At 35.9% G+C, this 22,333-nt stretch overlaps 1 protein-coding gene across 10 annotated transcripts in view; it reads right to left on the reverse strand.

The window, feature by feature from the left end:
- Positions 1-22,333, reverse strand: part of AUH (AU RNA binding methylglutaconyl-CoA hydratase) — a 169,825-nt gene that overhangs the window by 62,550 nt on the left and 84,942 nt on the right. For 4 of the 10 annotated variants that reach the window (XR_010353231.1, XR_010353230.1, XR_010353229.1 and 1 more), the window contains exons 7-8: positions 1,679-1,866; positions 354-404 (exon numbers count right to left, since the gene is read on the reverse strand). Coding sequence is in view for 2 of the 10 variants with exons in the window: in XM_064404379.1 (XP_064260449.1) it covers positions 354-404; positions 1,679-1,866 (239 nt within the window). In the remaining 8 variants the exon portion in view is untranslated. Of the gene's footprint in view, positions 1-353; positions 405-1,678; positions 1,867-12,307; positions 12,414-14,096; positions 14,297-14,382; positions 14,491-22,333 lie in introns of those variants that run through there. The other 6 variants (XR_010353234.1, XR_010353232.1, XR_010353235.1 and 3 more) reach the window with 4 other exon arrangements.

Consider the following 22,333-nt stretch of genomic DNA (forward strand, 5'->3'; position numbering starts at 1 on the left):
CAGTTACTAAACACTGAGAGCTTGACAGACTTAACAGAGTATGACTTTGATCATTTTTCCCACCTAAGATTTGAAACACAATTTGTTCATAGTAGTTTATGTTTACTTTCTACATTAATAATTAGCAGAGTACACTACTCTTGAGGTTATTAAGCCTTATTACAGAAATCAGCATCTCAGGAGTCTGAGATTTACAAAATTGTATTTCATTCTTTACAAAGTTTTGACCAAACAGACTTTGAAAGACTACACAATGATAAAATAAAAACAGTTACATAAAAAGAATTTCACAGCAGTACAACTGTGGCCAACCTGACTTACAGCCTACTCTCATGGAAAGTATAGATCCTTACCTCCATTCCCTGATTGATAGCCAGTTTTGCAACTCTCATTGCTACTGGTCCCTAAAATGAGAGAAAAAGTTTATTTACATGTCATCAAAGCCTGCAAGACTTATAACTGAAGAGTCTGCACAATTAACCATCAAGACTTTAGACTTCTATTAAATTTACTGTATATAAGTCATATATCATAGATTTTATCATTATAGTAGGCACTTGCTTCTAAACCGATAATTTGAATATTAAGGAAAAGTAATAGTATACTATTTTCAAAAGAACCTAATTATTGTGCTTGGTTTATGTTTCAAAGGTGCTGAGTATGTCCACATTTGTCAAGCTTTACCAATTTCCTTCAAAACAAGGCTCAGAATGGCCACTTTAAGGTACATCATTATAGGTCTTTGCAAGGTCAGTCCTATATCCCTACCACTGCGCAATGGAGACATGTGAAAACATGTCATCATGAAATAAAATTAACTGATGCAAGCTTCAAACCTGCAGTATGCTACTGCAAAGCCTGCTCTGGTCAAGTGATGACACTCTTCCATGAGTGGCTGAGATCCCTAGTAAGCAGGGGGATTCCCACACTTGCCTCCAATGTGCTGCAGAGCTGCAAGCAAGACATCTTTGGGAATCATCTCAGTCCTGTGCCTATCCATCAGCATCAGCTGCTGGATATTCAGGACTGCTGATTTGGGAAAAGCCAAATGCTTATGAGACAGTACTAATAAGAAGTTGTAACCATCAATCAGCTTTCTAGAACCACTGTATGTTAAATTTTTTCTATACTCTTGTCTTTCAATCAAGGTACTCAAGACACAAATAATCACCAATAAATGCCATACCTAAGCTATAACATTTTACATTTCCAATGAAAACTTTTAGCTGTTACACTTGTGATCCAATAAAGTGGTTTACTAATTATTTTCTTTTTCTGCCTCCTATGAATTTTCTGCTTTGGACCTTTTCTTTGCTTTTAGGCCTCCCTTCTGAGGAGTTCCACAGCAAAAAAGTAATCTATTAAAATAATTGCTATATTAAAAAAATAAAACCTGTATGATTTTTTTTCTTGTTCAAAAGTTGAAAGCCAGAACACATAATGCAAACAAAGACCAGATCATGGCAAGATGAGGACTGATGGAGGTTTCTTCCTTCACTATGAAATAATCACCAAATAACACCATTCAATACAATAGAGAAAACTTTTAATTACTTGCTACATAATTAGCACAGCTTTTTTTACATAATGTTGACAGTTCTCTTTAATAAACCTGTTTCTTTTTCAGTGTTATCATTTGGTAAAAACTAAAAACCAAAATCAAAGTAATTTGTTATACCTGAGGTAAGAATTCTCTCGCCAGAGCTAATGCTCTTCTGTATGCAGCATCCCCTGCTTCATTCTGTTCTACCACATGGCTGATCAATCCTATTGATTTTGCTTCCTCACCATCTACAACACGTGCAGAGAAGATTAGTTCTTTTGCCAATGACACTCCAATTGTGCGAGGTAATCTTTGTGTCCCCCCTAGAGTTTGTAAAAAGACAAAACACAACTATTACTTTCCCAGGTATCTGTACCACAAATGTAGATGCCTCAGTCATTTTAAGTGTTATCATTTTAAATTCCATGAACAATTACAAAGACATACAGAAATTCAACTAGTACAAAAACATTATTAAGTACCTTCTTCAGTTTTTCAGACTGCATCTAAATTGAAATAAATTGCCCTGTTTCTTAGAAAGACATGTAAATAACTGAAAATAGGTACTATTAACAGAGATTCTGTTTTATTACAGACAAGTTACCTTACTTGTATCAGCCAGAAGCTGAACAAAAACTACTTGACAGCAATTAACATATCCAAACCCTCTCTCTTTTTAATGCTACATATTTTTATGATATAAATCACCACTTCCAAAGAACTATACTACAAAATAAAATATACCTTATAAGTCTCTTCTAAAATTTGCACCTTAGGGACAATATATTTACATGTAAACTAAACCAAAAGCGCTACTAGACCTCATCTTACTCCCATATAATTGTTGCAGCCTTAAAGTGCAATTACAAAAAGCTAGGGAAGAAAAATGACAGGTGCAGATCAGTAGAGAAAAGTGTCTAACTTTATAACAGTTAGCATTTGTTAGCACTTTAAAAACTTCTTTGAGTTATCAGCATTTTCAGAAGGTCAATAAGCAGCAATTACATTAACTAGAAATTAAGACTGCTTAGCTGGACTAACAATTAACTTTTGAGAACTAACAAACAATGAGAATGCGGGAATAATCATTATCAAAATGGAAGATGTAGATTCAAATCACTGAAGCACATGTTTATGAATTAAGACAGCAAAAATGGCCTTTATCAAGGAAAAATAATTTTGAAAATCACAAGGTCTACCATTTTGTCATGAATCTGAAACAAATTCTCAATTTATACAAAGAGTCTGTAAGTAAAAATTTTTTTTCTGAATAGTTACTTCTGCAAGAGCATGCTAATATATTTAAATGTAAATATATGTATATATGCAAGAGGAATACATATAGGAGTTGTTCAAAGCCCTGTGGTTTAACAGTGTGCAAATGTGTGTTCAACTAACAAAATATTTTAATTTCTACTACATAATGTCGACTAAGCCACCAGTATTTTAGTCAGCCATTCAGTTCTCTTACTGATGTTTCCTGAAAATACTTTCAATACATTATGAGATAAATAAACTGTCTGAAAACAAACTAAAAGTCTTTGTGATTTAATGATTCAGCTTTCAACTACTATTTTTCTGAACCACAAGCTTTAGACTACTGTATTCTTTCCTATAAAATCAGATCTGCCTTTGAACACCTTACAAAATACAAAACTATAGATAGTTTGGAGAATTTCTGCCTTATGCCTTTCAAGAACAGTAGAAGATGATGGGCTATAACAAAAACTGAGTTACATTTTCAAGGCAAAAACTGGAGGAATAAAAAAAATTATTATAACAACTACAATAAAATTTGTAGAACAAAAGCATTAGTAAATACAAATAATGTGATATTCTCTATGATCTTGCAGTGCTTGAGAGGACTTTAGCAAGTCAGTCCTAATGGTCAAGGGCAACAGATATTCAATGAATTCTGCTAATTCTGCTAATTTCTAAAGCTAAGCCAGTGATAGTGCTAGGGTAAAATTTTGCTACCAGCACAATTTAGAGACATTTTTTAAGAAAGGGGCAAGGGATGCAAATACATGAAAGCAACCCCACACTGGATCCCAAAAAACAGTAGAAGCCCTGAAGCGTAAGCCTTCCCTTCATCTTGGCTTGCCTCACTGGTGACATTCATAGAGAATGACTACGCTGTATCTACCAAATTTATACCAGACCTACATGCCAGAAAAATGTGAGCTGTGTTTTCAAGAAACTCACTGCTTGTGATATTGAGCTGTTCCACCACCACCATCCCCACCAAACATTTCTTGGGTTTACTATTTAAACATTGAACGTCTTTTAATTTTTCACCCAAATAAGCCACCACACTAATCAACATCTATTCTTATACACATTTTAAGCACACATTGGAACATAGCAAATGTCTACCTTATTCTCCTTAAGAATATTTTAGTCACAAGTTATTCCTTTCATGGCAGTCATGGAATCTAGAAAAGCATTCAGTTTGGCTTTTGATTAAAGAAAACTATTTGTCCAAATCATAAAACCTGAAACCATATGAGGCTGTATTTACTGACTCTGTATCTTCTGCTTCTTTCTTGTATATATTCCCAGTATTTTTCTTTGCTTAATTATCTGCCCCTTCCGTTACTGTTTTATCTCTTCTATTACTGCTTTACCAGGAAATGCTGAAAACAAAGTTTCATTGAGCAACAATATTTCATAACTTTGACCAAACAATGGATATGTTGAAGCATGAAAGAGTGTTTATAGATTAAAAAAACTGTTCTTGCCAGTGTCTTACACAATAATGATTAAAGAGCAAAAAAAAAAAAAGCAGACTATAGTTGTTTGGCTGCCTCCTACACTGAAAAGCCATTAAGCAGAGGAGCATACTCTTTGATTAATATTTACAGAACAGAAGCCAACAGTTCACTGCATCAATCATATATATTCAGTAGTAGGGGTAACAAACTTGCGCACACAAAAGCTATAAGACCAAATTAATCAAATGCAAACAGCACACTAAAATACATCCAACACATTGAAGTTGCATCCATTTATGAAGAAAAGATGGAATATGCCACAGATAGATGTTCTGTTTTGGTAATATGCAAAGAACACATAGTGTCTGCCAACTATAATCAGAGCTAAAGGAAGTAACACCCAGTCTTTAAAGACGTTACTTAACCAAGACATTTCATCTAAATGTAGTGCAGAATTTGATGGGAGAATAGTTGTTTCATCTTCACAAATTTAATGACATGTTATTTCAAGGACTAGTGATCTGGTATTACTCACTGTGCTGATAAAAGTATTTGACATACAGTTGCAATGTAAATGTGCTCTTACCTGAAATAGCATAGAGTCAATGTTGTAATCATTGCAAATAGCATTTTTAGATACATTATTTAATATTTAAAGTTTTTTTACTGTGAAAAGACACAGTAAACATAAAAATGCTAATTTCTGGTACAAAAAACTATTAAACAGTATTTTTAAAAATTTAATAAATAGTAGATTTTGTATGAATATTTATTTACTGTGAGTAATTCATCATTTACAAAATATGTACACAACTGGTTTGAATTAAGGGAATTACGTGATAAATGCCCAAGAGTATATCCAACAAGATGAAGCAACCAGCTTACTGGAAATAGATTCATCATTCTGGCAGAGAATATCTACAGTCAGTAGTTTCTCATAGCTGACGGCACTGTCAAAACATATTGGAAAAAATCATGTTCTGACAAAAAAAAAAATCCAAAATGTTATTCAGTAATAATCCTGTTTACTAAATCAAATAAAAATCAGTCATCCTATCCTATCCTATCCTATCCTATCCTATCCTATCCTATCCTATCCTATCCTATCCTATCCTATCCTATCCTATCCTATCCTATCCTATCCTATCCTATCCCATCCCATCCCATCCCATCCCATCCCATCCCATCCCATCCCATCCCATCCCATCCCATCCCATCCCATCCCATCCCATCCCATCCTATCCTATCCTATCCTATCCTATCCTATCCTATCCTATCCTATCCTATCCTACCCTACCCTACCCTATCCTACCCTATCCTTTGATTCACAGCAGATGAATTTGACTGACAGGTTTCTAGCTTTCTTCTTTTAAAGAGTACTGTGTACATCTTATATTTTATTAATAATCAGTGGTGAAACCAAAACCAGTCATCCACAGACCTTCTAATTAGAAGTAAAATGTATCCTTGTGGTTTTTTTGCAGAAAACTCTAAGTAGATTTTTCACTCTTTCATTGAAATTCATAAAAATATGGAAAGCAGAAAGCTACTGTTTATAATAGTGAATCCTCAACAATGTAAGTTCACAAAAAAAACTAATATGGATAAAATTATTATTTTAGTATAACACTTTTCATTGTGTCCTATTTAAAATCTCTGTAACAAACACAGCTTCCAGTGTTAAAGTTCCTAACCACCTGTTGCTAAGTTAAGAAGTTTTCAAAATACAAAACATGTTAAAGGTCTAAATACTGTACCTAGATAACATTTAACGCCAATTTTCCAACAGACTATTTCCAAGATTAGGCCTCAGTCTTGAGAAGTCGTATATGTTTTAGTTAATTTAAATCCAGGTATAAATCTTTATGGGCTCAGGCATCCCCAGTTTTCTCGCAGAAGAATGAAGAACATGAAGAACATGAAGAGCCCTTCTCCAGCACAAACCAGAGAACCAACTAACTACCAAAACCAGCTTAGGCTGGGAAAGACACCCATAAAGATGCAAAAAGATGACACGATGAAAACGTGCTGGAGAAGTGATGGAGAAGAAAAGAAACAAAACACTATTTATGTAAGAGGAAAAAAAGCACTGAGATGACAAAGAACAGGCGGTAGGTAAGGCCACTCATATATATGGCCACACAAGTCGTTGTTTGGAAAAAGACTGGAGATCTGAGGAAACACTGAGGCAGTGGCCTGAGGCTGACTCAGAAGTTGCTCCAGGGTTTGTAATGACTGAGGAAAGAAGTTTTTTAGCAAAATTTCATAGTAGGTTGCCCAGAGGGTTCACACAAATCTGGCTTGTCAGCCAAGCCGAAGAAAGCTCCACAGACATGCCAGACACAATCTCCCTAGCTGAGGTCCAAGAGGCAGGACAACTTGCTGTCTATGCCAGCCTGGCTGTGGCAAACCCCATCTCCAAAACAGCCCACTTAATTTGCAAATCAGTCCTTAACTTTCACAACACATCCTATTCATGTGCATCTGCAGATTGGTTTACTTAAAAACCTATCTAAAAAATACCTATACCAAACTGCCATGCGTGGGTGGCTTGAAGATGACAACTTAAATCAGAAGAATGCAGTACTTGGCTTGAAGATGTATGAATGCTTAAGATGCATGAGAGGAAGTGTAAATAAACTTTAAGAATTCACTAGCAGTTAAATAATTACAGCTTTTGTACTGAAAGATGAAATAGTCATGTAAATTAGAAAAGGTAATTTATTTTCAAAATAAGTAATTGTCTTGTAGACTGAGAAAATAGAAGATGGTTTCCTAGCAGATGGCTGCATATGTGAAATGGATGGAACCAAAGAAATGCATCTGGAACCCAAAGTTTATAAATGGACTCCACTTCAAAAGGGATTCTGCACCTGGCGTAAGGACTCACTACACATTTCACTCACAAACATGGTACAAACAACTCCACTGTCAGACAAAACACAGTTTGAGAAGCACAAATCTGTGTTATTCCCCATGGACACCCAGTACTTGCAACTCCAGGCAAAGCTAATGCACATGCTGACAATATTGTTTGTTTTTAAACTGCAATTATTTGAGAAAAAAAACAACCCCAGAAATGCCAAAGACTGTTCATCTACTTATTAACCTCTACCTAAGAGTACACAAGTGCAACAAGCATGAGCACACAGAGATACTCAGTAAGACCATGTGCCTTCCTGTTACTCCATATAGCAGCTTGGTATTTTGTTTGATGATGCAATCAGTCACCTTAAACAAAATTCAGAAGTAGATACACATTAAAACATAAGTCTTCTTGCTGCAGATAGATATTAATGGCCCACAAGAAGGCATTTTCCAGTTTCAAAATAACACCCACGGATTTATGAAGTCATTACTCAGATGTAACAACAGGTAGGAGGTTTAGACCAGTGCTGCATTGTATGATCCTACTTCATAAATCATGAGGGGTTTATGTGTTATAAACTTTTATTTAACTTGTATTTTAAACAAATAATTTTACTAGTCCATATTCTTATACTTTTCAATTGACTATGACACTAAACTTATTTAATATGAAAATCAAGACAAGAAAGAAACAGACATGCGAAAAACTTTTATTTCTACCTACAATAAGTGAAAGAGAAAAATTAATTATCATGGTAGTATCCTATTTTACTTATATTTTTAATGAGATCACAGTCTGAAATTGGGTCAATTAATATAGTTTTCAGTGGATGGAACTGAAATGAATAAACAATAAGCAAAGCAAAAGACAGACTAACAAATCTGAAGTCTTCACTGCTTAAAAGCAAGTGATTTGAATGTCTTCCTCACTTGAGTGCTCTTCTTACAGAAATAGAAATCTGCTAACCCCCCCAACCAATTCCTATTCCTTAACTCTATTCTTTCTTCCATCCTGACTACTATCAATTGAATCTGCTTTCAACTCTTCCGGAGTAATGGGTTTTTAAGAATTGATGTCTGAAATTATTCATCCCTGAAATTCTGTGACTTGAGCAGCACTAAAGAAAGGACAGCAAAGTCAATGAGACAGCAGGAGGACACAATCTCACCTCGTTCAGCTACCAAATCCCAAGAAGGCAGAGCACTCTCTCTGCTGATAAATATATGCCAAATTAAGTTGTACATACAAAGCACATTTTTAATCTTAAGTAAAATGTACTCTCAGCAGAGGAAGCATACACTGCAGCTAACCTAGTACTTAGGCTATAACATAATATCTACAACAATTTGGGGGTGGCTTTGAAAACACAGATTCTACAAAAAAAATTGGCCAAATCCTTCAATACTGGCATGCATTAATATAGCAATATGCAATCCAAAAAGGAAGCTCTTCCATAAATTGGAACATGAGATACATTAGTATCAACATTTCAGTTTAAAGCCAGTTACTGTGCAACAGTGGACCTAGTCCAATAAGCACAAACTGGTATTTTAACACTTTATTGTCTGGAACTACTCAAACATTTTTCCTTAACTTCAGCTCTTCCATCATTTTCTTCATATGTTTTAATTCTTCGAAAAAAACCCCAGAAATCAATATGTGAGAGGAAATCAACAAAGAGACTAAATAAGCAATTATTCCCAGTCACTACCTGTTAGATAGTTACAACACTACAGGAATGAAATACATTAAGAAAATACCTTTTGTCTTCCTCTTGCCTGATGCTGTGACATAGCAATACAGGACAGAAGTCTCTGTTTTTAGCATGCAATGCAACACGTATTGTATGCAATGGTAAGTCTTTCCCCCATGGATGAAGAAACTAGAGCTAATTATATTCTTCAGTCACATTATCAAGTGCATGAGTTGGATTTAGTGGACCTTTATGGTTTTAAGGATCAAGAAATTAGATAATAATTTTGTTTTCCTTACATCCTACATCCAAATTCCAGGAAGAAAGACATTAGGGGCTATATAGGCATGAGATAATGAAGAAATGAACCCATATCAACAGCAAGAGCTAGAAGAGCTGCCCTGCATCTGTGGAGCCCTGCACTGCACTTATTAAAAAACTCAAAAACATATTTTAATTAACGTAAGTCATTAGGACTAGTTTGTATAAAAAACAATAAGGTTCAACAAGATTGGGAACACCACTCATTTCTGACTGTCTGGCTTCATCCTGCTCTTCAGGCAGGACTGTTCTGAAGTGAACAGAGGCCACTGCTGAACATTTTGTGCTTCTACTTGTGGCTACAGCCCAGCTGCTGGCTCCTAGTGTCTGGATCTCTCAGGGCACTCCTACATGCAGATCCTTTGACCTTTCTCTGGCAGCAATCTATCTGCTTGACTAAAGATTCAGGGCTAAAGCTCTCCCAAATCCTTAGCAGGTTAGGAACATTTTACTGGGGCCTGGAGACATCAAAAGCTCTATTACTACCTAAGTCCTTCAGAGAACACATGGCATTTGAGCAAGAAACTAAAATTTAAAAAAGTCTTTAAACAAAAGACACTTTTCTCTTGAAATCTGAAGAGAATTGTGGAATCTTTAAGGAAAAAAAAAGATTAAATCACAAGTCTTGTAAGAGTCCATTAGCCTGCACGGCCAGAAATTTGATGAGCAAGCATGAACCTACATCACCTTGGCCTCAGTCTCTTTTCTCTTTCTTTCTCAGATAAAATAGTATTCTTTAAAAGACTTACTATTTTTCTTTCATTTTGTGCCTGCAATGTGTTTCACCCTAGTTACTGCCAGCCTTCTTCCCTATCCAGACTCACTTGTAACATTTATTATTCTTGGAAATAGACCACTGAAACAGCTCAGAAATTGAAAAATTTATCACACCTCCATTTTTAATCCTAGTCAAACAGGATTGTATCTTACCATCCATGTGTAATTGAAGGTCACACAGAGAGCTACAGGTGTTCTGTGGAGCTATCTGGTGAAATACCAGAAGTAAGATAAGCTTGCAATGAGTAAGCATGGCCATTATGCCTTTTTATGTTACATAACATAAATATGATTTTGAGACAATCTACCTTGCTCTCTCAAGCTCTCTCATCTGTTTCCTTGTCACACATCTCTATTTCTTTAGATGCTTTTAAGATTCTAAAACAACATTTCTGGTGAAGCAAAAAAAAAAAAATCTGAAACAAAACATCAGAGTTTTACAACTTGTTTTCGGTTGATAATTAAGTGCAGGCATTGAAGCATACTGAACCCTCTGAATATTAATAGTCCTACCTACATCTGAAAAAAACTTATTAAAGTGAATTTATCCCTCCTTTCTAACCTGTTGCTTGTACTCAAGCCACATACTAATTCATACCAGTGAGACTTGTGTGAAAGAAAACCGTGGTTGTTTGGACAGACAAAAATAAAATATAATTAATAAAAATGAGACCATTAATGTGACAGTGATCTTGCACTGTACTCACACTGAATGTGTGGAGTATCCTTGAACAGAAGCAATTTTAATTGTTTTGCATGGATAATTCCCCAACCCTGGTAATAAGTACAACTTCTCCTTATTGGTTCATAACAGAACAGAAGGATAGGTGCAGCTGTGAGCTCAGGCTGCTAGGTTTGAATCCCACAATCTCACCCTCCTTTGACTAAACACAGTCATGATACTCTACAATACCCTGGCTTAGGTCCCTAAATATGAGAGCAGTGGTGTTTTCTTGCAAATATGCTGAATGGGAAAGAAACAACTACTTCCCCTTCAAAAATTAAGAAATGTTTTCTGCAAATATAAACTACATACAGCTGATCTCAATACACACAGAATGGAAGGCAGGGTATTGGGAGAAAGACATTTTTAAAGGAAAATCACTGGGAAATTGAGGGTAGGGAGTAAGCCTGAAATTGCAGGGAGTTAGAACAGATGACTGTAACTGGAAGAAAAATGTTCAGTGATCCAGTACAGAGCTTCTAAATGTCTCCTTTTGTGCAAGATCATAATTCAATTTCCTAGAAAATGGGCAAATAAGGGCTTCCTTTAGCTTGGAATTTTTCTAGAAATGTCTAGAAAAAATTCTTAGGACCATCCAAATTCCCTCTGGCCAATAAATATGTTTTATCATTCTGCATAGTCAAGGAAGCCAAGAAGCTATGAGGACCACATAAGGCCCAAGACAAGGGGAGAATTTCACTCTATCCATAATGAACTAAGAAACTCCTTCTGTCAGGTATTCTTCATATTAGCATACTGAACTAAAAGGTCAAAATTAAACTTTCTTCATCCTTTTTAGTTTAGATAAATCAAGTTTCAATGTACTTATTCATATTTCTTGATACTCAGATGCAAAATAATGTCAAAATATGCACCGGGGTAGGCTTCTGAGAGACTGAATTCTTAAAACACTCATGTCTCTGTCAAGTACATTGCACTCTGTTCCAGTTTTCTTCACAGTTTCACAAAACTGCCAGAGCAAGAATAATCTTAGAATTATTAAAGAGAAAACTTAGATTAATTCAGTCATCTGATTAACACTGTCTTTTCAGATCTCAATTTCTTATTATAATATAAATAATATTAATATAGAGTTGTTAGCAAAAAATTACAAAGGATTAACAACTTTTGTTTTCATGATGAAAAATGGAGGTAAAGAAGGAAGGACAGGAATCTACTATTTCTGGAATTCAGAGATTTGCAATAGTTGGCTCAAACAAATCTCTAGAGCCAGAAAGGTTCTGTGAAATAATTAAGGAAACAGTACTCCATAAATCATTTTGTTCAGCTTGTTTTATGGTGAACTAACTTGTGCAGCTGTTCTTCTGAGGCAGACTACACAACTGCCATTTCATTTGTTGAATTTGCTGTATGCTGAAGAAAAATGCCAGACATAAGAGTGAATTCATTAGGAGTTTGGAAATTATTTTTCTTTCTCATATAATACAGTCATAAATGAATATGAAATAGAAATAATTAGATTCTGTGCTCTTATTCAGTAATGAAAGATCTCCAAATAAGTAAACTACTCAATTAAAACAGAGCTACACAATTCATACTGATATAAAAGATTTATTTTTCATTTCCTTCAAATTTAACATTGACTATAAGGAGACCAAATTTAGTGCTTTGTCTTACATTGGCCTGACACGTTGATGTGACTTACTTCACAGTTATCAATCCCATGGCAGCTGAAAACGGGTACAAAACAAACTAGAAAGCTGTGCTCCAGTATCAGAGATGTCAGATGTTTCATTATATCTTTACATTTCCTAGATGAGAGATCAGGAGATGGCTTAGTTGTGTTTTCCAAGTACCCTTCAGAGATAATGCCATGATGGCAACTATACAATATAATTAAAATATTTTTGAACAATTGCATTTTATCTGTTACAGGATAAATGCCACATAACTGTATTTTGTATGAGTATCCTACTGTACCTCTGAAACAAGTAAGTTTGATTATGTTTTAACTTTAATCAGGTGGTTTTGTTTATTCTTTTTAGTAGAAACAAAAGATTATCACTTTTCATCTTCTGTTCCTCAAAACCCTTAAGTACTCTATAGTGTAGTAAAACCAAAAGTTTAGCCTAATATTTTCTGTCTTCTGTGTCTCAAAACTCCTTAGTAATAATGATTCTTAAATACAGAAAATGTCCACTTGTAATATTCATAAATGAGTAGTTGGGAGGGTTGTTATTTTTAGGTATTTATTGACACAAAAAAGTACTAAAACTTGTATGCACTAACAAAAGCTTTCTTCTTCCCTGTTTCCTCCCCCTCAGTAACAGCTCATACTCTTACAGCTCCTTATATGCAAAGACATGGATTTCTTTTGCTTGAAGGCTAAATTTTTGAATTCAAACCAACTGCTCTTGAAGTATAAAATAGGTTTAATATTTTCAGTTTGCTCTAACACATTATATACATATCTGTGAACAAGGGAAGTGAGACACATCAAAATCTGTTTTGCAGCCTCTGAGATCATGACTAATCCAAGTCCGGTAATTACTGTAAAGATTAAATTGGCTTTTCTAAAAGCAGAGGGGTGGAATCCAATATGATATGTTACAGCAGATGTGGAAGTTTTACGTTTACAAATCTGATTACACCTGTTAAAATTTAGAAACTACCCAGGAGAATACCTCAGTGTATCACAAATTGACAAATGTGAGTCTATTTAGAAAAAATAGAGATTAGTATTTTTGTTGCCCACTTAAAATTGTGTCTAAAAAGTCAGGACATTAGAGGATGAAGGAAGCTGTTTGCTGGATTTTCACCTTGTTAACAAAACAACTTCACTACACAGAGGTTTTGGAAAAAGCAAACTACTTATCATCACCACAACACAGTTTCCTCATAGATACTACTGAAATCTATTTCCAATAACATTCCTGTAGGATGAAGCATCATCATCTTCACGTACTTTTTATATGGATAAATGAATAATTGTTTTCCCAGAACTAGGCTAAAAAATGTAAAGGAAAGAGGGAATGATGTTAATTTTACATAAACAGGAAATAAAATATACAAAATACTGAGTATTAGATGATCAAAGGAGAAACATCTACTTTATAAAGGAGGGGGCCAGTGAAAAAATGTATCATGTTTCATAATGCTTATGGACAAAGGAGATAATTTCAGTCAAAAGCCATAATAGTCACAGTTGAACTTGTTACAGTTTCTCCATCATTAGAAAACGTGAATTTACCAGTAAGTGGAGTATTCAGACATAATTTTCTTTGAGCAGAGCACAGATGGGCTTTCTGTAAAAGCAGCTCCACTTCCTATTCTTTAATGTGTGTAAGTTTAAGTTCACCAGACTCTTCACTGTGAGAAAGCTTAGCCAAGATGACAGTCCAGTCCCACACTGAAGCATTGGCAAGATTATAGCTCTGCAGTGGACTGACCAATATAAATATGTTAGGTTTAAGAAGAAAGAAGTACTAGGCTACCTGGACAGTTGACTGCAGTACACCAAGCTCTGGCCAAATTGAATGACCAAGGCCATTAGCCAAAGGAGAAAGTTGGCCCAGAAGCCTGGCAGCTCTTCAAGGTTCTCCCAGTGGAGGGCCCAGGATCAATGGCTGCTACATCAGCAGCTGCAAGGCCCCATTTAAGATAATTCTCAGGCTTTAGATGTGGCGTGGAAAATCTATGTATGAGGTAGAAAGAAAGGTTTCAAAAACAGCTAGCCAAAAGTCTAGAAAACCCACAGACTTCATACAGTTAATTTCTTACCTTTTTATTTCATTTGCATCTTACTAACTCCTGCCTTAGCTTAATGTGTCAAAAATTTTCCTACTTCCTTCTGCCATACCAGCTATCATTCTTAGGCTCTTCAGTTGTCTTTATCATTCACCACAAAAAAAAAAAGAAAAAGGGTTCAGTGCATTATATACAGCTTTCCCTCCTGGAACTACTGTCAATTTTGTCTCACCAATTTGATTTAATTATGAGATTAAGTTACTTTGTAAGTTTAGCAGGTTAAAGTTGAAGGTTAATAACTTTCCTGGGTTCTGCCAATTCGTAAGAAATGGGCTGAGGCAGCATTTCACACCCTACTGCTCAAACTCTGGGAGTGAATACGAAACCTGTATATGGGGATCAGGTAACAGTAAGAGAGTCTGCAAAAAAGTAGATGTTAATTATCTCTGGCAGGAGGAGAAATAGCTAAATGCTACTTGGTTCAATTTTCTAGTACCCCCTGCAGGTTAATACAAAGGAGTAGCATTTGGCTTCAAAGTGAATGGCATATATATCCTGCCTAATTAAAATGAAAATAAGACCAAAGGTCTTTTATGTTGTTATTAATATTTAATAAAATATTTCTAGGCTTCTGTGTGAAGAGAATACCAAAGGGAGTTCTGACTGTATTTCACCCATCTCCTCAATTTCAGGAAATGATAGTATCTTTTGCACAATACCATAGTACCTACTATTATTGTTGGGATTATACTTAATAGTCTTCCTTGTTTTCAGTTTCTTTGCATACATATCAAGTTATCCAGACTACTCACACTCCTCTGGTCAAAGAGATAACATTGACAGTTCATTTAATTTAGCTACTTCAAGTGCAAACTAATCTTACTAAGATAAATTCAGGGTTCAAAAATAAATATGGAATTTTGTGAGCTCTCTGAATTAAGGTGCTATATTTTTCATTTCTTTTTGCATTGTCTAGCAACCTTGTGCTTTCTACTATTGCGCATTCAGTTTTCATTTCACACCCATATTAATTTCCTTTGTATGAAACAATAGTGTAAGTAGATTATTACAGATTTCATTTTCCTTAGGTGCTAAAAATGTTAAAACCCATTTAAAAGTTAACACTTAATACAAAGAATCTTAGCAATATGATGCATTTATATTTCTATTTCAGGCACTGTTGGTGGCATCATCTTTATTATTATAATATAAAATTTTATACAAAATGTTGTATTTATTTATATAATCTCTCAAGATTTTAAAAAACTCTTCCCTTTATAAGTATTATAAAGAGTCCAGCAATCAGTTCATATTGCTAGATTGGTCACAGGTTTTCCTAATTCAGCCAAAAAAGTTCAGCTGTACCTAAGAATGAAACTCAAAGGAAAATGTGACTTGCTCAAAAAAGAAAGGAGAGTAAAGAAAAGCAAAGGGAAGGAAAAGAAAAAGGAGGGGAAGGGAAGGGAGAGGAAGAAAAAGAAAGCCATGTTTTGAGTTACTCTAACATTTTGATATTGGAATATAGAGTTAAATTTGGCTTGACTTTGGTAGCAGTGTCATTTCCAAGAGGCACAATATATTTGGGGAACTTTCAGTCTTCAAAAATTTCTCATTATGAAATGCACCAGTATATATGCTCATGAAATGAAAGAATATACAGAATAAAGAAGGCAGAGCTGGCTTAAAGCTTTGCAAGCTATATTGTACAATTTTGTGCAAAATTGCATCTAAGTAGCTAATTTTTGGGTGCTTCAATTTTCAATCTTTGCCAAAGTGCATTTTACATATGTCTGTATAATCTTCAAGGCATTGTCCTTGTTTCTGTTTTTTCAGAATCTGTATGAGGAATCATATAAAGCAGACTTTTTGAGCAACCATATAAGGAATGTTATCTTCAGCTGCAAGGTCCTGGATTTCTCTGCTGCTAAAAGAGAACAGTAAAATTTTCCTACAGCAGCACTGAATGCCATGTAGAGCACGGTACATACTGCAGTTGGGACTGCTGATGACAGAAGAGCAATATAACCTGCAGGATGACTGTATGGGAGCATTCAAAAATATCACACTGATTTATATTGAACTAAAGAAACTCAAAGTTAATTAAATAAAGCAAGTTAAGTCCATTCTAACTGAGAATCATTTGTGTCCACTCCACACAGCTTAAGTAATACTTAAAACAAATAAATTTTGAAGTGACTCCCCTCTTCCAGCATACATAAGTCTTCAAAAAACACTAGCTCCATTCCCAGCTCTGTAAGGGACTGTATTTTAGCAAGGACAATAATCTCTAGTATGTTCCCATCCAAATGTTTTTGATGTACCATCTGGACTCCCTATGCCTTGCCCCTTTTCCCATTTCCTTGCTGAGTTATCAGCCCCAGTCCCCTCCTCAGTGTCGTGGCTGTTTGAGTCCCTCAGCTTTTCTCTCCCTCAGCTACTAGTTCCTTAAAACTTTGTCCTTTAAGTTCCAGGATCACCTACCAATTTCCTCCTCCTAAAACAGCTAATGTAACTCCTCCCAAAACCCCATTTCTTCTCCAATTTTGCTTCTTGTTGAAGTACAGTTTCCTGCTAACAAGGTCCTGAGCTGCATCTTCCTTCCATACAGTCCCCATGAGCTGTGAATATCCACTGGGGTGCTCTGCATCCATCCATACACTCTAATATGGTGGGCATTGCAAAAGGGTAACCAAGAGCACAGGCAAAAGCCTAAGATTTCTGCCCTGGCACCTGACTTCAGCCTCTCAATACAAGAAAAATAAAGCTCAGGCCTGGACAGAAACTAAGTGTCTTTGTAAAGCAGCAAACAAATAAATAGTATGTGAAGACTCAATTGTTTTGCTTCAGTCTTCCCACACCTCTGAAGTGGACACACCACAAGACAAGGACTGAGGCACCAAAGTTCTTCCACCATTAAGAGACTGGGTTCATGACCACCTGAGGAACCAGAACATACATATAAGTCTGTGGGACCTTATAAATTGCTTTACAGAGTCTTGAGGCAATTGGCTCATGAGATCAGTTGGTCAGAGCCTGGTGCTAGTAACACCAAGACTATGAGTTAAATCCTCTTATAGGCCATTCACTTAAAAGTTGGTCTTGATGATCCTAGTGAGTCCCTTCTAGCACAGAATATTCTGTAATTCTCTAATTATGTAGTTGTCAAACCATGTGCCATGATATTCAAAAAGTCACATCATACAGCTGAAGTCCCTTCATGTGGGTGGGAAAAGGGGAAACAATGTACCTGTCTGGGAACTAGTGACCCAACAGCCTCACTTCTACTCCTGGGAAGGTCACGGAATGGATGCTTCTAAAAGTTCTGAAGTACATGTGGGAAAGGGAGGTGATTCCAGAGAGCCAGTACAGCTTCATCAAAGGCAAGTCCTGCCTGACCAACCCAGTGCCCTTGAATGATGGAATTACTCTATCAGTGGACAAAGAAAGCTATAATTTATCTGGACTCCTGTAAAGAATTTGACACACTCCCCTTTAATATCCTTCTCCCTAAACTGAAGAGATGGATTTGATGCGTGGACTGTTTGGTGGATGAGGAATTCGTAGGACAGTCACATCCTAAGGGCACTGGTTAACAGCTCAATGTCCAGATGGTCATCAGTGACAAGTGACATCCCTCAGGGAGTCTGTATTGGGACCAGCCCTCTTTATTATCTTCAGAAATGACACAGACATCAGGATTGAGTGCACCCTTAGCAAATAGGCAGATGACACCAAGCTGAATGGTGCTGTTGACACACCGGAAGGACAGGATGCCACCCAGAGGGACCTGGACAAGCTCAAGAACGGGACTCATGGGAATCTCATGAGGTTAAACAAGATCAAGTGCAAGGTGCTGCACCTGGCCTGTGGAGACCCCCAGTACAAACACAGGCTGGGGATGGACAGATGGGGAGCAGCTCTGAGAGAAGGACTTGGGGTGCTGGTGGCTGAGAGGTTGGACATGACCCAGCCATGGGCACTCCCAGCCCAGAAAGCCAAACGTGTCCTGGGCTGCATCCAAAGCAGCGTGGGCAGCAGGGGAGGGAGGGGATTCTGCCCCTCTGCTCTCTGCTCTGCTGAGAGCCCACCTGGAACCCTGCACCCAGCTCTGGGGTCTCAGCACAGGGAGGACATGGAACTGTTGGAATAAGTCCAGAGGAGAGACACAGGAATGATGCAAGGGTTGGAGTATCCCTCTTACGAGAAAAGGCTGAGAGAGTTGGGGTTGGAAGGCTCCAAGGTGATTTTATTGTGGCCTTTAAATACTTCAAGGGGGCTTATAAGAAAGAGAAATTTAGTAGGGCCTGTTGCAGTAGAACAAGAGTTAATGGCTTTAAACAAAAAGAGAGTAGATTTATAGTAGATATAAGGAAGATTTTTTTACAGTGAGGGTGGTGAGGTACTGGAACAGATTGCCAATACCCTACCACTGAAGGTCTAAAGCCAGGCTGGATGAAGATTTGATCTCCCTGTTTTAATGGAAGGTGTCCTTGCAAGCTTTCCAAGGAATCTCATGTCCTCCTCTGAATATCTTAAAGCTTTCAGAGAGAGGTAATGTCCACTCAAGCTATTCTTTATGTTTTTTCTTCTGTATAGAGTAATTCTGTATCACATATCCAGTGTTGTTTCTTGCAATAATCTGACTTTAGAGTCAAAACTGAACCACACAGCAATCTCTCTTCATCAGACACAGCACTGCAACCAGAATCAGTGTCATAGACATTATTCTGTAAAACAACTCAACTCATACATATATATATATTTCATCATATAATTTTAATAGTTTCAGATAGAAAAAGTTAAAAGAGTGAATAATAACTATCTTCATTATATTTAAACAGATGAGTCAACTGGTAGTGTACTTTTCAAAATCAATTTTGAAACACCAGTGCCATTGAAACATTAGAAAATCTACTTTGTTTTCGAACTGCATGTCTGTCTTTCCAAATCTAGAAAATCACAGCTGCAACAAATATACAATATATACACATATTACGTATATACACATATTCGAGTCACTTTGAGATAGCATTACCAATTGGGTTTGCACAGAGCTCCTTCTGGCTTTCTGAAACTCTTTGTGCCAAGAGAAAATTATAATTTTTATTGACATTCATAAACAAACAATGGCTTATGTTTAAAGCAAATTAGTGAACACTACACAGAGAAATGTAACATCATGTTTGCACTTGTTAAGAGCCATTACCCTTTGCATTTGCAAAGTACATCAGTTTTTGACATGAGATATTAGAGATACATAGATCTGTATCTCCAGGAAATCAGTTGGTACCTTATATTCAAAACAATCACTTGCCTTAGCAATTTGTTGAATTCAAGCTTTACAACTTTTCACTCTCAAGAGCACCAGAGTGAAACTGAGGAACTGCTTCAAAATATGAACTTTTTAGATCACAAAAGTTCTCAAATGCAAAATGAGGAAATTGCAACTGGAAAACTAAAAATATGGCAAGAAATCCTGAATATAGTGAGCAATTCCTTTTCCCTCCTGAGCAGTCACTCAGACAGTTTCCTCAAAAACCTTAATTAAGAAAGGTTCACTCTTCACCACATAGAGATTTTTATCCATCGAAGTGTTTCACTTTCATTTCTGAAGCTGAGATATAGCAATATTCTCCAAAGTTTTGCTCTCTCAGTCAAGACAAAAATAACACATGCTAACGTCATACTTAAATATATCATGTCCCTAGTACAATCTTGACATATATTTATGTAAAAAAAAACATACCTACTGGTATGATAACCTTTCATGCTTGCATTCTGTGTGTCACAGAATTTGTCAGCACTGGGGGCTTTCCAGTTATTTTCTTATTAAAGTGAATGGAAACGGAAACTTAAAAGGGCAAGCTCGATGTAACTGTGGGCATAGTGATGCATACGTTAACAGGAGATACTAAATATCTTTCAGAACAAGCTATACAAAGTGCATTTTCCTATTCATTACAATCTGCAGCAACACAGTTTGATGATAAAATGTCATCCATCTGCATACTTCTCTAAATGCTCCAATACCCTCCTGCATGTCAAACACCTTCTCTTCAAACTTTTAGCTTCTGTTGACACTTCATTAGGGAACATTTTGAAAATCCCCTTGATTTTAAATAAATGCATTTTGAAACATAGACTCTCTGGAAGGCTTTTACCAATTCTCTCTTGGTTTTGAATATGAAGTTTATCTTGCATCTTTTAACTCTAGTTTTTGTACACTCGAATAACACAAAGGTCCTCAAATAGCAATTCAATGAGCACTCTAGAGCCCTCCTAGTCTCCTAGCAATTCATATATCGATGACAGGGCTGAACTAAGGACCTTAAGGCCTCCAAAATTCATTCCTCTGCAAAGCCTTGGCATATGATTTCAAATCTGAGATATCAAATTCATTCAAACTCCCTGCTGCAGAGCTAAGAAATCTTACAGACTCTACTACGAATTTAAAAAGCATGTAGACTTCAGAAGGAAAAGGTCTTAGTCAAGCAGGTAGGATACCTAACATATAATGGTGCATATGAGCTCTGACCAGAAAAAAAAGAAAAAGAAAAAAATTTAAAAATAATCAGCATGTTTGATGGTCTGTTATGTTTCAATCCAATTCTGATTAGGATTTCATTATTTTTACTTATATCAGCCTAGCATGTCATTGCTCAGTGAAGTTGTACAGGAGTGCTCTCCTAGCAGCACAGTGTAGGTCAGGATGCTCACACTACACAACTGAGAGTTGAAACCAGAACTCAGAGTTGTGCTAAGATGTCTAAAATTTTGATGCATCTGGTCCAGTACTAGTTTTCAATTCTCTGCTAAATTTGCTGCAGTTTTTTGCAATGCCACAGATAATTTCTGAAATTCTTATTTTAATTCTGACACATCATTACTTTCCTCACAATCATTTAACATTTTTAACAGATATACTGCACATATTCATCTACTGCCTACATAAAGGTAGTTCCTATAGAAAATCAACAACTGAAAGGATATTTTAGATAGCTGCATATTATTTGCATTTTCTATCTGTCCAAGATTTTTCTTCCAGTCATTACTATCCTAGTTGTAGTGTATTTTTTATATCTGACTATAACTTCTAAAACTACTCCTATAGCTCACAGATTAAACTGAAATGAAAAAAGATACACTTTTCAAAAGTACTAAAAATATACAAACACAAGTTGGCATTCCATTGTGGCAGATGTCAGTATTTTAACATTCATTTACCTCCTAATTCAGAAGCCCCTGACCAAATGAGTGACAGTAATATTTTTGTCATCAGTTTCTTTCTTATTTCTCCTCTAAAATTAACTTTCCAAAAAGAGATTTTTGTGGTACTTGAAAAAAAATCTAGTAGAAGAGGCTTTTGACCTACATACAAGTAATTACATCTTAGGTTCAACTAGAAGCTGAAGAATGAAACAACATACTGAAATTCTTCCTTTGCTCTTGTTACATGTCAAATGCAATTTTTTACAATAGTTACACTGTGACTGTATTTTGTTCCTTTATCACTGAAAGATCATCAGGAAGGGATTTTGATAATTAATCTAACACATCTGTGCTTTAAGTAGATTGCAGAAAGAAAAAGTAATTTAAAAGTTTTGAAATATAATATATCTGCTTCTTTATTAAAAAATTATTTTTCAATTTCAGCTGATTATGAAGGTACAGTTAACTATTAAAATATTAATTACTTGAACTGCAAATACAGTACAAAAGTTGTTTCACTTATTTCTACAGACTTCCCAACATGTAGCACTATTCAACAAGTTACTGAAACCATCATATTCTGAACCACAAGTGAGTCATCATACACATTCCATCCCAGAGGATCAAAGCTGAAATTTTACTTTGTTCAACATGAAGTCACCGGAGTTTAAAACTCATTTTAATTCACCACATAAAGCTTGAAGCTGTCACTGAACATCCTACATGTCTGTAAACTATTAAATCAAACCGTTTGAAAAATATGATCTGTGCCTTC

The sequence above is a fragment of the Passer domesticus genome, chromosome Z (genome assembly GCF_036417665.1).
Source record: "Passer domesticus isolate bPasDom1 chromosome Z, bPasDom1.hap1, whole genome shotgun sequence".
Classification (NCBI taxonomy): Eukaryota; Metazoa; Chordata; class Aves; order Passeriformes; family Passeridae; genus Passer; species Passer domesticus.